At 47.1% G+C, this 14205-nt stretch overlaps 1 protein-coding gene across 2 annotated transcripts in view; it reads right to left on the reverse strand.

The window, feature by feature from the left end:
* The window catches only part of FBLN2 (fibulin 2), a 95459-nt gene continuing 81254 nt past the window's right edge, over nucleotides 1-14205 (reverse strand). For both annotated transcript variants that reach the window (XM_054640199.2, XM_077184746.1), the window contains 7 exons: nucleotides 13812-13955; nucleotides 9644-9772; nucleotides 8572-8697; nucleotides 7462-7578; nucleotides 6366-6494; nucleotides 4046-4169; nucleotides 1-1920 (listed from right to left, as the gene is read on the reverse strand). In XM_054640199.2, coding sequence (XP_054496174.2) covers nucleotides 1563-1920; nucleotides 4046-4169; nucleotides 6366-6494; nucleotides 7462-7578; nucleotides 8572-8697; nucleotides 9644-9772; nucleotides 13812-13955 — 1127 coding nt within the window. In that variant the 3' untranslated portion in view covers nucleotides 1-1562. The remainder of the gene's footprint in view (nucleotides 1921-4045; nucleotides 4170-6365; nucleotides 6495-7461; nucleotides 7579-8571; nucleotides 8698-9643; nucleotides 9773-13811; nucleotides 13956-14205) is intronic.

Here is a 14205-nt window from a genome sequence, read left to right on the forward strand (position 1 = left end):
AGATTTGCCCTTTATTTTAAGAACATCTAAATTAAAGGAGTGACTCAAAGTAGTAGAGACTGGCCTGGGGATACAGTGAATACCTCTCACCATATAGGTGATGCTTACAAGACTTTTAGATACAATTTTTACAACATAATAAAATTGTTGAATATGGCATAAAAACGTGTAAGATTTAATTTCTCCATTTCTTTTTGTGTACACATCAATCAAAGTAAGATCGACTGTGGAAAAGAACAGGATTTTGTTTTGTCAAGAAAGGCTGGATCCTTGAGGTCCCATCCAACCTGGGATTCTAGGATTATTAAACTGAAGAGAAATAAACATCCACATCTTGTAGCTATGTTTTTCCTTTAAAACATTTTGCAGAATAATTACAGCTGAAACAAAGGAAGCTCAGAAAATTGCAACACTGGAGCTTTTTGGGGAAGGGAAAAAAAAAAAACAACAGCCAAAAAGAAGTTCTGATATTCATTTCTAACTTCTAATAAATACTTCAATTATATTATGCTTTGCCAGATCTGGCCTCTAACTTTGGACTTCATCCAGTTCCCTGAAGAACCAAAGGAAATCAAGCTCAAAACTTTGGTTGTGCTCTTTTCTAAATGGCAAAATACAACCCACCAATTTCACTGGCATTTCATTTGGCAACACCACTGGAGCCATTTTCCTGAAGGAGAGAAGCAAATCCCTTTTTTGTCTATTTAAAACTGCAAGTTATTGCTCAGGGACATGCCCAAGCTTTTAAACAAGGAGCAGTAATTATTATTTCATTATTTCCATTTGGACATTCCTTTAAGAATGACAAAGCTTCACATCTGCACTTACGTATTATAGAGTGAGGAACAGAGGAACACCAACACTTTCAAAGACAACTACTAAAAATGGCAATGTGAGCTTTTACCTTAAAGTGTAACATTCTGGCAAGGCCTTGGTCTTGCAAATATTCAGCACATGAGCATTCCTACTAAAGCAAGATTCATCCATAGGCTTTTTCACTGGTGGATTTTCCTTTTATTTATATATATTTTAAGGCAACATATTATGAAAGTTGGAAGGAGGAAAATAACCTGGGAGCAGGAGGTGGGGTCCCCATCAGTGTCCATGGATGGCCTTGGACTCAGCACCTCAGCAGAGACATCCCAGTGAGGCCACTGGCCCAACCAAATCAGAACTTTGTGTCAGAAAAATAAATCATTCCATGTTTTTTTTCCCAGTACTCCCACATGAACACCTTCCCTCTCTAGTGCAATACCCTGCAGAAGTGACTACACCTAAAAATAATTGCTAAGAAAAGGTTCCAGCATTTATCACAAGGTCTGTACTGCCTTTCTAACCCTTCCTTTGTTTGCTGGCAGATGATGATGTACAGAATTGCATAGGAAAACAGAACATAAAAAGATAAAAATTAACTTAATTTACACAACCAATAAGAAAGTTTAAAGCAACGAAAGAAAAATAATATAAAGGCTAGATACATTAAATGCCAGTTCAACGGTATTAAGCTTTGGTAGAACAGTTAAAGAGCATAGCACCAATAAAATCCAACGTCAGCGCAGGCTTCAGTAGGCATGAGCTGTGATGAAAATGTAGATTTTGGCAAGAAAAGTGGTGTAGGTTCCCTGGCGCCAGAGTTTCATTTCCACATCCAGCAGGAAGTCTTTGGGCTCCTTGACCTGGCGCTGCAGGTAGACGATGCCGGTGTAGGCGTTGAGGCGGCGGGTGCTGAAGAAGCCCTCCTCATTGCCGCGGGTGATGGTGAGCGCGATGCTGTCCCCGGCGTAGGCGGGCGAGGGCCCGATGCGGAAGATGTGCGCGGGCACCACGATGTTGGTCTGGAAGTTGAGCTGGTAGTAGGTGATGCGCACCGGCGTGTTCTGGCACTCCAGGTAGTTGAAGCAGTTGATGCGCTCACACCTCCTGGGGAAAGAGGAGAGAGGCACCTTCAGCGGCCAGGGAACAGCAGGGAAAAACATGAAAACCTGGGGGCATTGCCAAGGATCGGACTGACTGATGCCTTGATGTTGTGGTGTGATGTATTCGCCTGTCTCAGTCATCCCAATTCTTTCCCCAGGTGTGCCAATCACCTCTCCCTTCCCTTCCTTTGGCCCCTGCTGAGTGCTGTCCATCAATCTTGGCATTCCAGCAAGGGCTTCGTGTGATTGGCAAAGTTCAAAAGATGCCTCTCAGCCCTGGGGACATCGGGCCATCCATCCAGGTGTCATTTGTCCCCTGACACTCCCCCCCTTACCTTGTTGGTGGGATCCCTACCCCTTCCCTGCCCCTCTCCCCAGGGTTAAAAGACACAGCAACCACAGCGGTTCTCTGTTCTGTTGGAGCAGTTGCTGCATTCAGAGGCCCGTGTGCCAGGAATAAAGCTCTGGATCAAAACCCTCCAGCAGAACCCGACTCCTTTTCCTTCCCCTCGCCTTGAAGTCTCTCTGCCAGAGGTAAACCTGAGCTCCTGCAAGCCTGGACTTGTCCCAAGCACCCAGCTGCAGCATCCAGCCAGCCAAAGGTGTCTGTGAGATGAAACCACCACACATCCAGCCAGCCAAAGGTGTCTCTGAGGTGAAACCACCAAACACCCAGCTTAGCCAAAGGTGTCTCTGAGGTGAAACCACCACAGCTGCCACCTCTGGTCAAGCAGCAAGGGCCAGACGAGCCCAGGCACGTTCCATCCGGCAATATTGGGATTTAATTTCAATACCTTAGGATTTCAGCTTTTATATTTTTCATGCATTTGTAATCCTGCAATTCTTTAGTGTATAACTCCAAACTCCATACAGAGTGTCAGCTGCAGCTTTCCCATTTTGGGCAGACACAACGATTCCTCTCTGGGCCTGGTAGTCAAGGACACCTCACTGCCTCAGGCCCCCAGAGATGGAAACAAAAGTGAGTTTGGGGGGAGCAAACTTGGGGTAAATTACTTCATTACCTGAAGCCGTAATTGGAAGATTAACCCCCAATATGCAAATGGACCAAACTTATAAAAAAAGTATAAAAACCTCTGACTACACATTTTGGGTGTAGCCCCCGGGGGGGGTTTTTCTACCCTAAATGTACTTGAAGGCCCTTCAATAAATATAACAGCTTTTTATTCTCTTAATTTTGTCTGGCCTCTGTTTTTAGGTAGTCCCATCAGGACAAACGGCATTCCCAAACCTCAGTGTGTGATCAGCAGCTGCTTGTTCTGCCCTGCCAGTGCCCAGGACACCTCTGGGTGTGTAGCTGAGAGCAGTACAGCCCGAGGCACAGATCACAGCTTGGGGAGAGCGAGGGGAAGCTCCACAGGAACAGCCAGAGCCAGGCTGCACGGCACAGAGCTGGGACAGGGAGCCAGGGGCTCATCACCGGCAGGGCTGGGGCACTGCTCCAAGAAAATAACAATGAGACCCCTTGAAAAGGTACCTAAAACACCTTGGGAAACAAACTCCTCAACTGGCAAAGCTGCTCAGTTCTGTAAGGCGGGAAAAGTATGTTTTAAGCCATAAGCAACTAAATATGGGTTCCCAAAGCACTGGCAGCCACTGAGGCAGAAAATGGGCAGGGAGACTTTGGGGCTTCTGAGCCCCAGCTGCTGAGGAGCTGGGGATGTGCCATTCCCAGAATCCTGTGGCCTGGCAAGCTCAGTATCCTCCTCCCTTTCAGCACTCCCTGAGGAACTGCATTGTGAGTATTAAGCAGGGAGCCCCAAACCCACTGTCAAAAGTGGAGCACTGAGCAGCCTGGCTGCTCCTGCTCTGATACAAACAGCACAGAAGATCATACTTTAAAACATAATTATAAACAGAGACATTTTAGAGCTGCAAGGAGAGCTGCAGGCTCTGGTTTCTGTTGTTCCAGCAGCAGCTGGAGGGCAAACAGGGGCTCTAGGGCTTGAGAGAATGAAGGATAACCAGACACAAATTCTGCATAGGGAAGGTTTATGAGCTCCAGGTACCGAAGCAGCTTCTCAGAGCACCCACACCCACCCACAAACTAAGCACCACACAGCAGCAGAGGCACTGGGCTGACTCTGGTGCTGCCCCAAGGCCATACTCACATGTCAGACACCTTCCTGTAGTTGGAAGGGCACTCGAAGGACAGGCAGCGGAAGCTGCCCTGGATGTTGTAGCAAGTCTCTGCAGCTGAACAGTTGTGGCTTCCTATTGCACACTCATCAATATCTAAGAAGAAACACAAGAAAAAGAGGTTCTAAGTTCAAAAGTAAGAATTAGTTCCTAGTATTTTTCAGGAATAAACAAGCCCCACCAGGATATAATTGAGCTATGCTAAAAGACAACAGGACCTTCTCACTGACTTTTTGAGACTGGAGAAAGCTGGGCTGTGCCAGAAGAATGCATCTGTGCATGAAGGTAGCTCTGGATTAAAGCAGAGCAACTGAAATAAATCTGGAGTTAAAGCAAGCAAAGGCAAAGTGGTCACTGCTGTCCTAGAGGATCCAGGAGATGTGGAACATGGGAACTCAGAACAACCCTTCAGAACAAGGCACAGAGTTTAGAAAACCTAAATACAAATATCTCCCCATAATGAGATGTAATTACAGAAGACATAATAAAGAGCACTTAAAAGCTCGTAGACACCAAAGAATAATGTGGCTACCTAAATAACACATAGCCACAAGCCCAAGCCATGGGCCTGATAATACTGAAAGCCAGATGCAGAGACAAGGATCCAGCCTGAGCAGGAAGCATTGGCAGAGCCCTGGCAGTCACACTGTGTACTCCCAAATGTCTAGACAATGCACAGAGGCTTTAAAATGAAATAAATTCCAACAGACAAGGCATGTGGACTGCGTAGGGCCCTGCAGCTCTGTCGATTCTCACAGAGCAGAGACTCTTAGAGGGAAATCACAGCCTTCCACTCCCTCCATTCCCCTGGGATGAGAACTGATCTCACATACTGAACCGGCTGGTTTAAAAGTCTTGCAAAGAAAAGTATACAATAGGAAATAGGAGGGAATCAAAGTCAAGTAAATCCCTTGCTGGTTCTCAGCAGTGCCCGTAGGTGAAAAGAAAATTTCTTCCATATTGCAATCATTGTCATGAAAGCACTCCCTGTACCACTTTGGCTGCGCTGCAAAACGCCACAGGCAGTTTCTGCAAAAAAGATCCATATGCTGAGCCACTACTCCATGAGATACAACTCATCTTTTGAAAATAGGGTACAAGGAACATTCCACCAGTAACTCTTCAGAACTGGTCAGATGATGAGCAGCTGGAGCCAGATCTTTAGCTGGGAGGAACCAACATTATCTCCCTGCACAGAAGAGCCAACAACAGAGCCAATACCAACCCAGCCTTCCTTTGACCACATTTTCAGACACACCTCAGTATCTGCCCAAACTTGTATCTACAATCCTGCAGAGCTCCAAAAAGGGGATATATCCAGGGGAGCTGCAGTTTTCTAAAGGTGAACTTTATGTAAGAATTTAAGTGCATATGGATATTACCGCAGTCATACTTAAAAACACATTTGAAAATATTTTAAAACATTTCTAAAGGATTTTAATTGTCATTTCATCTGCTTCACTGCTCCACAGTCAGGATTAAGTATGCTCATGCTGCTCAGGATTTACACAGAGAAAATTCACTGCCATTAGCACTCAGAATTCAAGCACAGGAGATACATAACCAAATTCTTCATTACATGAAGGGTTCCTGAAAGAGCCAGGGCAGGAAATGCCTGGCAGTTGGTGTAAGGACTGCAGGAATGTGCAGAGGACTAAAGGTAATCATATCCTCCATCAGGTTACACAGGCAGTGCATCGTTTGGAAAGGGGGGTTCAGCTCAGAACCACACAGCTGCACACCAGATGAAAACCACCCGACTCCCAGGAGACATCTCCACAATTCTGAGGAAAAGGGGTGTGTGAGGGGAGAGTACTTGTCATTTCACTAACATTTATTAATGCCAGCACGATTAAGCTTAGGTGACTCTGCTGGATGGCCAAGTTTCAATTACAGCACCAACATTTAATCTCCCAGTTTTCTGGAGGAGAAAACTGTAACTCATAAAACAGCCACAGATTTCTACATCTGGCACCTCTAATACTCCTGATCATTGAGTGCTGTTCCAAGGTGCACACACAGCTCGTGTGAGTCATCAAGTGCCTCAGTTTGAGGGATGAAGTGGGCTCTTGGGGAATTCATTGAAGCAATTAGCTCACACTGACAGCTGAGTTGCCACAGCACTTTCTTCTAGCACAGGAAAACTGACTTTGCAGATACCAATATTTGGCAACTTTGTCGAAGACTGACTTTGGAACAGTGACTGATACAAAGCATGGAGGTTTGACTGAGCAGCTGTAATGGCTGAGCTGAGTGCAAGGGTGTGAGTGGCCCACTGCTCAGGGCTGTTACCTCTGCAGGTCCTGCCGTTGGCTGCCATGGTGTAGCCCTGCTCAGGACAGGCGCACTGGTAGCTGCCGGGGACGTTGACGCAGCGGAAGGTGCAGAGGATGCCGGCGCTCTGGGCACACTCGTCAATGTCTGCGCAAAGAACACAGTCACAGCCCCAGCACACAAAACAAACAAAACAAACCAAAAAACAAAACACAGATCTGCAAAGGCAGGCTGCAGGACACCAGGAAACTCTCACCTGACACATTTGTAATATATTGCTAAACGTGAGCACAACCATGGAGGTCTGGCATTGCTTTGGTGCTTTCTGAAATGCTGAACACCAGCCTGCTCCCAGAAATACTGGCTGCAAGCAGTACACACTCATGGGAAGGAATAATGAGGGTGGGGCATGTCTGAGTTTGAAGCACTGTCTCTCTCTCTGGTGCCTCTGTAATTGAGAGAATCATAGAATCACAGACTGGTTTAGGTTGGAAGGGAGCTTAAAGCTCATTCCACCCCCTGCCATAGGCAGGGACACCTTCCACAAGACCAGGCTGGGCCTGGCTTTGAACGCTCCGGGGATGGGAAATGTCTCTGGTCAACCTGTTCCAGGGCCTAACTCCCCTTTCAGCAATGAATTTTTCACCAGGCTTCCCTGTGCTAGCAAGGGTGTTGGCTTCATCATTCCTTAAACAGAGACTCTCCAGCATGTCAGTGCTGGTAACTTCAGCTAAAGAGGTAAAACCCTTCCTCTCCATTCCGATCACTCTGCTCCTCATTCACTATGAGCAGCGGTCAGAGCAAACCTTCACTCAGCAGTGCAGGTGTTCATTGATGCAATACAGGAATATCTTCCCACCTGATTTCTTCAGTCAGCTCTGGCCCCATGAAACCCTTACAACAACCTCCCTGGCTGTGCAGTCCCACAGCTGTGCTCCACCCACTGAACTGCACTGTGCAGTAGCTGAGTGACCTTTGGCAGCCTCTGTGGCAGCTGTAGCTCACAACCATCCTCAGGCATCACCTGCAGCATCAGGGGCTGCTGAGGGTCAGGGAGTTCTTCCTGCTACAAGGAATAAACACGCGCCCCTGACCTGGTGAGGCAGCACCTTACCTTTACAGGAATGCCCATCTTCAGCCAGCTGGAAGCCTTGCCTGCAGTAGCACTGGTAGGAACCATAAACATTGGCACACTCCTGGCTGCAGGGACTGTTATCACATTCATTCACATCTGCATCCAAAAACAAACACACAGAGATGGTCACAGTGCTTCAGAACAGCGTCTTCTACCCTTTCCTGCCCCTGAAAACCTTTAACTTCCAGTCACAGTGACTAAGAAAGGACTAATTTGTCCCTATTTTTTCTGCTCCCTAGGCAGAATGCCAAGAAGCTGGAGCATGTCTGTTGCACCTGAATTTCATTTCTCCATATGCCAATGGAAACACACACACATGCAGACATATGTTTCAGACTTCATAGGTTTCAGTTCACTAAAATATGTAATTGTTCACTAAAAAAATCATGGAGAACTCAAAAATTTTCCATTCAATCCAAAGTCATTTTTTGTAAGTTTTGTCATTACCAAGTTTCATCTTTATCAAAATTTGAATGGTTTCCTGTTTTAACTTTGTTCTGTTCTCCTGTCATCTTAAAGGAAAGCAAAGAGCACATGGGGAAAGAAAGAAAAAGGAGAAACTTGCTGACACTCATCTGACAACTCCAGTGTTTGAGGAATGTTTGAAAGAGCTGGGACTGTTTAGCCTGGAGAAGAGGAGGCTTAGAGGTGACCTTATTGCTCTCTACACCTTACTGAAGGGAGGTTGTAGTCAGGTGGGGTCGGTCTCTTCCATCAGGCAGCACTGACAGAACTGGAGAACACAGCCTCAAGCTACGTCAGGGAAGGTACAAGTTGGATTTTAGGAAGAAAATTTTCACCAAAAGAATAAAGTACTGGAGTGCTCTTCCCAGGGAGGTGGTAGAATCACCATGTCTGGATGTGTTTAAAAAACGACTGGACATGGCACTTGGTGTTATAGTCTAGCTGAGGTGTTAGGACATGGGTTGGACTCGATGATCTTAAGAGGTCTCTTCCAACCTCATTCTGTGATTCTGTGATTGCAAATCTGAGCACACAAAGGTTACTGCCTTTATATTTCACCTCAAGGCCTCCTCCCAAGTCCCCCAGTTCCCCCAGCAGCTCGTTCCTCACGGAGGAGCGCGGTACCTTCGCAGTGCTTGCCGTCGTAGGAGAGGCGGAAGCCAGAGGAGCAGGAGCAGTGGTAGGAGCCGGGCGTGTTCTCACACGTGTGCTGGCACAGGCGCCCGGGGTAGTTCCAGCACTCGTTTATGTCTGCCAGCAACAAGCAAACCCACAATCAGCTGAGGGACACGAGCAAACGAGGTGCAGGAGGGTATTTATTAAAGTGTCAGAGATTGGTTTGCAGAGCGTGAAGTGCCGCAATCTCGGGTTGTGTGAGGCTGTGTGACTCTGAGCTCTAATTGCTGCACAGGGGGGACCAAAGACAAAGTGCTGTGTCATGGCTCTTGGGAGGACAGTGATGGAACCTTCAGACAGACAAACTCCCACAGCAGCAGAAGCATAACCCACAGGGAAGGACTCTGCACATGGCTTAAGTGATAACCTGCAGTTAAGGCAAGCCAAGGGCGCCTGGTCCCAAATCCCAGCTGGGAGGGACAGAGCCCTGGATGTGCTGCACAGCCCAGCTCTGGAGGTGATGCCACCCTTTTCTGAGGAACTGCACAGCACACCTCAGACTGCAGTGGTGCTGAGCAAGGCACACCTCAGACTGCAATGGTGCTGAGCTCAGCACACCTCAGGCTGCAATGGTGCTGAGCACTGCACACCTCAGGCTGCAATGGTGCTGAGCACTGCACAATCAGACTGCAGTGGTGCTGAGCACTGCACAACTCAGACTGCAGTGGTGCTGAGCATGGCACACCTCAGGCTGCAGTGGTGCTGAGCACAGCAAACCTCCAGCTGCAGTGGTGCTGAGCACTGCACAACTCAGACTGCAGTGGTGCTGAGCATGGCACACCTCAGGCTGCAGTGGTGCTGAGCACAGCACAACTCAGGCTGCAATGGTGCTGAGCACTGCACAATCAGACTGCAGTGGTGCTGAGCATGGCACACCTCAGGCTGCAGTGGTGCTGAGCATGGCACAACTCATGCTGCAGTGGTGCTGAGCACTGCACAATCAGACTGCAGTGGTGCTGAGCAGCGCCGCAGGGCCCAGGCTCAGGCAGGGTGAGCTGCCAGCCCCCCCTGCCCCACGTACCGATGCAGCTGCGGCTGAAGGCGTCGTACTGATAGCCCATCCTGCAGTCACAGCGATAGCCCCCGGGCAGGTTGTGGCACAGCTGCCCCTCTCCACACCGGTGCACCCCAGTCTGGCACTCGTCCACATCTGCAGAGCCAGAGAGGGCATCAGCATCAGTACAGTTTGCTTAAAACCAGTGTTTATAAAGAGACACAAAAAGGTCCATTTAATGGCAGGGTTAGAAACTGGACAGCAGAAATACCACCAGCTCGTCCCTCCATGCTCTTCTCAGAGGCAGTTGAGTCAAACCTGGGAAAAGCAGAGCCTTACCTTCAAAGTGAAAATGGTAACTGGACTTGAAATGGGGTTCTCCCAGTATATTCTGCATTTCAGTGTAAACACACTTTGATTCTGATCAAACCATGACATTTAAACCCCCATTCTGATGTTCTGCTATTCCATGAGTCACACCAAGCCATTTAAAGCAAAACAAGAACCAGCCAGAAATTCTGCTCATCCCTTCAATTAAAGCAATTGCTATTTTCATCTCCACCTGCCCTCTCAGTCTGCTCCTGCTGTCTACCTTTTGCTCTTTCCCAATGTTGATTTTTTTCTTTTCTCAATCAGCTCCCATTTTCATATTCCCCATGGCCTCTCATCCAAAATCCAATACCAACAAATTAGTTGCTTCTCCACTCACACACATCATTTCCAATCTCATTGAAACATCCTTGGAGGAAGATGAGAGTTTTCAATACAGGCTGATTTACAAGACTTGCAACATGACTAAATAGCTCATCAGCATCTAACAAATCCCTCTTACCATCTGTGACAAGAAGCATCAAAAAGTCTGATTAACCCTCAGAACTGTGTTTTTCTTCAAGTATTCCAAGCTTTGCCACTTCCTAAGCCAACATATCCTGATTTTTTCCTATTGTTCACATCTTCAACTACTTTTACAATCCAAATCCCTGTTCATGTAATTGTGCAACCTCGTCCAACTGGGACTCCGGCTCCAGACGCATTTGCAAAGGGCTTTGGCCACAAGCCAGGGCAGGCAGGGCACTGTGGGGAGGGGCACCTGACCAGGCCACAGTGGGAAGAGTGGGGTCATGGGAATTAGCAGTATGCTAACAAGACTATCCTGTATTTGGTCAAGTTTCCAGTTCTTGTTTCCTGTTGGCTCCATGCTAGTTCATGTAAGGTCAGGTTCTGAGCTCACCTTCGTGATTGCACCTGTGTCCCTATACCTGTCTGCATTTGCCCTGCCCAGGGATCTTTGGAATCTTGCCTCTGTAACCTGCACCATGTTTTGTTATTTTGGTTATTACAGTTTGTATCTTCTGGGCTATTCCACTGTTCCCATTTCTCATTTATTAGGAGCTCCTCCCAGCCAAGCTCACAGTGAGCTTCTAAGCCCATCTGTAATAATCATCAGGATGGATCTCTAAGGCTGGAAATTCACCATACTGCCCCATCTGAATTCATAAATTTGAGCACTGAATCATTTCAGAGGGCTCCTGGGCAGTTCTCCATCAAACAACAGCCTTGGAGAGGCTGCACCCACACAGTCCCTGCTGGCACCGGGGTCAGGGATGGCAGGGAGTGCCCTCACCATGCAGGAACTCCTGAAAGGAACTGAGATTTCTGCTGGAACACTGAGTTACCAGTTTTCTTTTAATCAGAGGTAGCAGCAAAAACAGGGAAGTCTCTAATGCAGATAATTTGTAAAGTAGCAGCTTTATTTGTAATGAATTCATGTCTGCAACCAGTTTGCTAGTTTGTCCAAAATTCTGCATTCCATTGCATTCAGACTTTAATTAGTTCTAGGGCATTACACCATCAGAACTGTGCCGTATTTCACACTTACAGCAGTTTTCAGCTAAATTTAAGAGGCAGGTTTTAATAACTCATTTGCTAAATCAGAAAATCTGAGCATTTTAAAGACAGATGAATTCTCTAAACAGAGGAGATGACCCTACAAGTGTCGTTCTGCTGAAGAAACACGTGCAGATGATGTTTTTACTACTGTGAAATGAATAAATCTGATTCAGGGATCTAATTAGCTATTGTAATGCCTCACAGACACTAGTCTTTATCACAGAGAGAGGAAATTAGGACCATATGCTTTTCTTCTTTCTTCTCTGTGCTCTCTGCCTACTTTAAAAAAAGCCATTCAAAAAAATACCAAACAACACAGACCAGCAGTAGGGACAGAGTGCACACAGCAAAGACAGAGAAATCACTAATTAACATCAATTATGTTTTCCCAAAATCAAGCTAGAGAAGCCTCCTTATGGCTGCTCCTGAAGAGCCTTGAGAGTGCTGTAAAGCAGAGACTGAAGACCATCAGGAATCACAATGCATTGTGTTATCTCACTGTGCTCTAGAGCAGAGATGCTGGAGGATTAATGGCAATTTCCTCCTCTCTCCTGGATTTACACACAGTAACTTTTTTTTTTAGGAACAGCTGGGGAGAAAAGCTAGATTCTTTCTGTCCCATCAACTTGAAATTTAGGAACATAACTTGCCCCAGCTACTACAGAATCATAGAATCATTAAGGATGGAAAGGGCCTCCAAGATCACCAAGTCCAGCTGTTGATCCAGCACCACCATGTTCACCACTAAGCCATGTCCCCAGGTGCCACATCCACGTGGGTTTTGGCCATGTCCAGGGATGGGGACTGCACCCTTGCCCTCATTTACAGAGCATGCAGGGCAAAGGCTGCTGGCCCTGCAGCCAGGACAGCTGTGCTGCTCAGGGCTGACTGCTGCCTTGTGGAGAAATGGCATTCAGGGAGACTCTGGCGTGGTGGTCACCCTAAAAACAACCTTGGGTAACCACACACCAGGTGGTGCAACCATACCCAGCCCAGGTGGCCTGGCTGACAAAAGATTGATCAAAAGCAGCAGCAGAACTGAGAGGTTCTGAGTGTCTGCACAGAACTGAGAGGAACAGCACTTTTGGAGCTTCTTTTTGTAAGAACTGAAATATCCCAGGCTGTAACATGACAGCAAAGAACACTGCACTGCTTTGCCCTGCACTTACAAAACACAGTATTTGGAAGCTTTCTCAATTTCCTCAGTTGCACACATAACCTGTTCCTTCCAAATCTGCTACTTCCAAATCTTCTCCACCTTTCCACTGGCCGCGCATGGTCTGGATAGTACAGGGGGCAAATGAGGGGAGGTAGAGGATAGTGAAGAGCAAAAAGGTGAATGCAGAAATATCTGTGGAAATGGGGTCTAGCTGTACCACTGGTGTGCACTACAAGCTGCTAACCATGGCCAAATTAATGGCTCTCAACACAGTTCCCAGCCACCTACAGCACTACAAAGCACATTTTGTTAATCTGCCATCCTTCCTTTATTCCAGGGGAAGGTAGGTAAAAATCACTGGGATATCACCACTAAGCAAACTGCTGCTTTGTCATTTCTTTTTTTCTTTTCCCCCACTGTCATTTCAGGATTTCCTATCTTATGTAACCTGGAACATGGGGAATCGGAGAACATCCAGCCAGCCTTGCCTTGGGCACCAGGGACTGAGCTTCCCAGCCCTTGGTGCCTCATGTGCTCATTTACAAACAAATGCTAACAAGCACTGAAATCTGCTATTCTGAGTCAGTAACTCCCTAAATACATTGGAACAAACACAAATCAGGATCAAGCTGCATGCCAGCCTATATGAATATTTCATATACTCATTCTCCTCAGAACTTTTTTCACACACTGAGAATTTATCCTAAACACCCTCACAAGTGGATGTAATGGGGAACACCATGCACAGAACATCCCTACAAAGAAAATCCACATGGTGCTAGTCTTGTGAGCCCCCAAAACCAGCATGCCTTGTTTACTGCAGATCACTTCACTTCCAGGGAGGTACTACAAAAACCACCTAGGCATTGTGGTCTTGACTGACAGGATGAGTTTAAAAAGTATTAAAACACACTCTCTCCAGAGTGGAAGTCAGCGAAACCTGCAGCCAAAACCAGTTGCTGAGCATACCAAGAGAAACTCTATGGAGCAATGAGACATCAGGATCCTGCAGCACAAACAAATCCCAGAGCTGCAGGGACAGCAAATTCCCACTCCTCAAACACATTTCGGAATCTGGAAATATCTCTTTGGAAATGAAATAGATGTTTCCCCTGGGAGACCCCCCCAGCCCCAGGCTGGCCTCACCGACGCAGCGCGTGCCCTCCTCGTTGGAGTGGTACCCTCGGCTGCAGCTCAGCATGTTCCTCTGGCACGTGTAGGAGCCCACAGTGTTGATGCAGTTGAATCCTGGCTTACAGGGCTCAGGGAGAGACGTGCACTCATTGATATCTGGTGAAGAACATGAACAGAGCAGTGAGAGATGCTGTGTAACCCTTCTGGTCTGCTTTCTTCCAACTGTCACTTCTTTTTCTTCACTTCAGTTTCTCGTGCTACAAAGATAAGGCTGATGAAGGTCTGCTGTGGGGATAGCTCCAAATTCAACATGCAAGTATGGGAAGCAGCATTAAGCTCACAGCAGGGTTTACAGAAAACTCCAGCTCCAAGGGGTCAGTGCACAGCTCCCAAGAGGCCCAGGAGC

Source organism: Agelaius phoeniceus, chromosome 11, assembly GCF_051311805.1.
Source record: "Agelaius phoeniceus isolate bAgePho1 chromosome 11, bAgePho1.hap1, whole genome shotgun sequence".
In the NCBI taxonomy this organism is placed as follows: Eukaryota; Metazoa; Chordata; class Aves; order Passeriformes; family Icteridae; genus Agelaius; species Agelaius phoeniceus.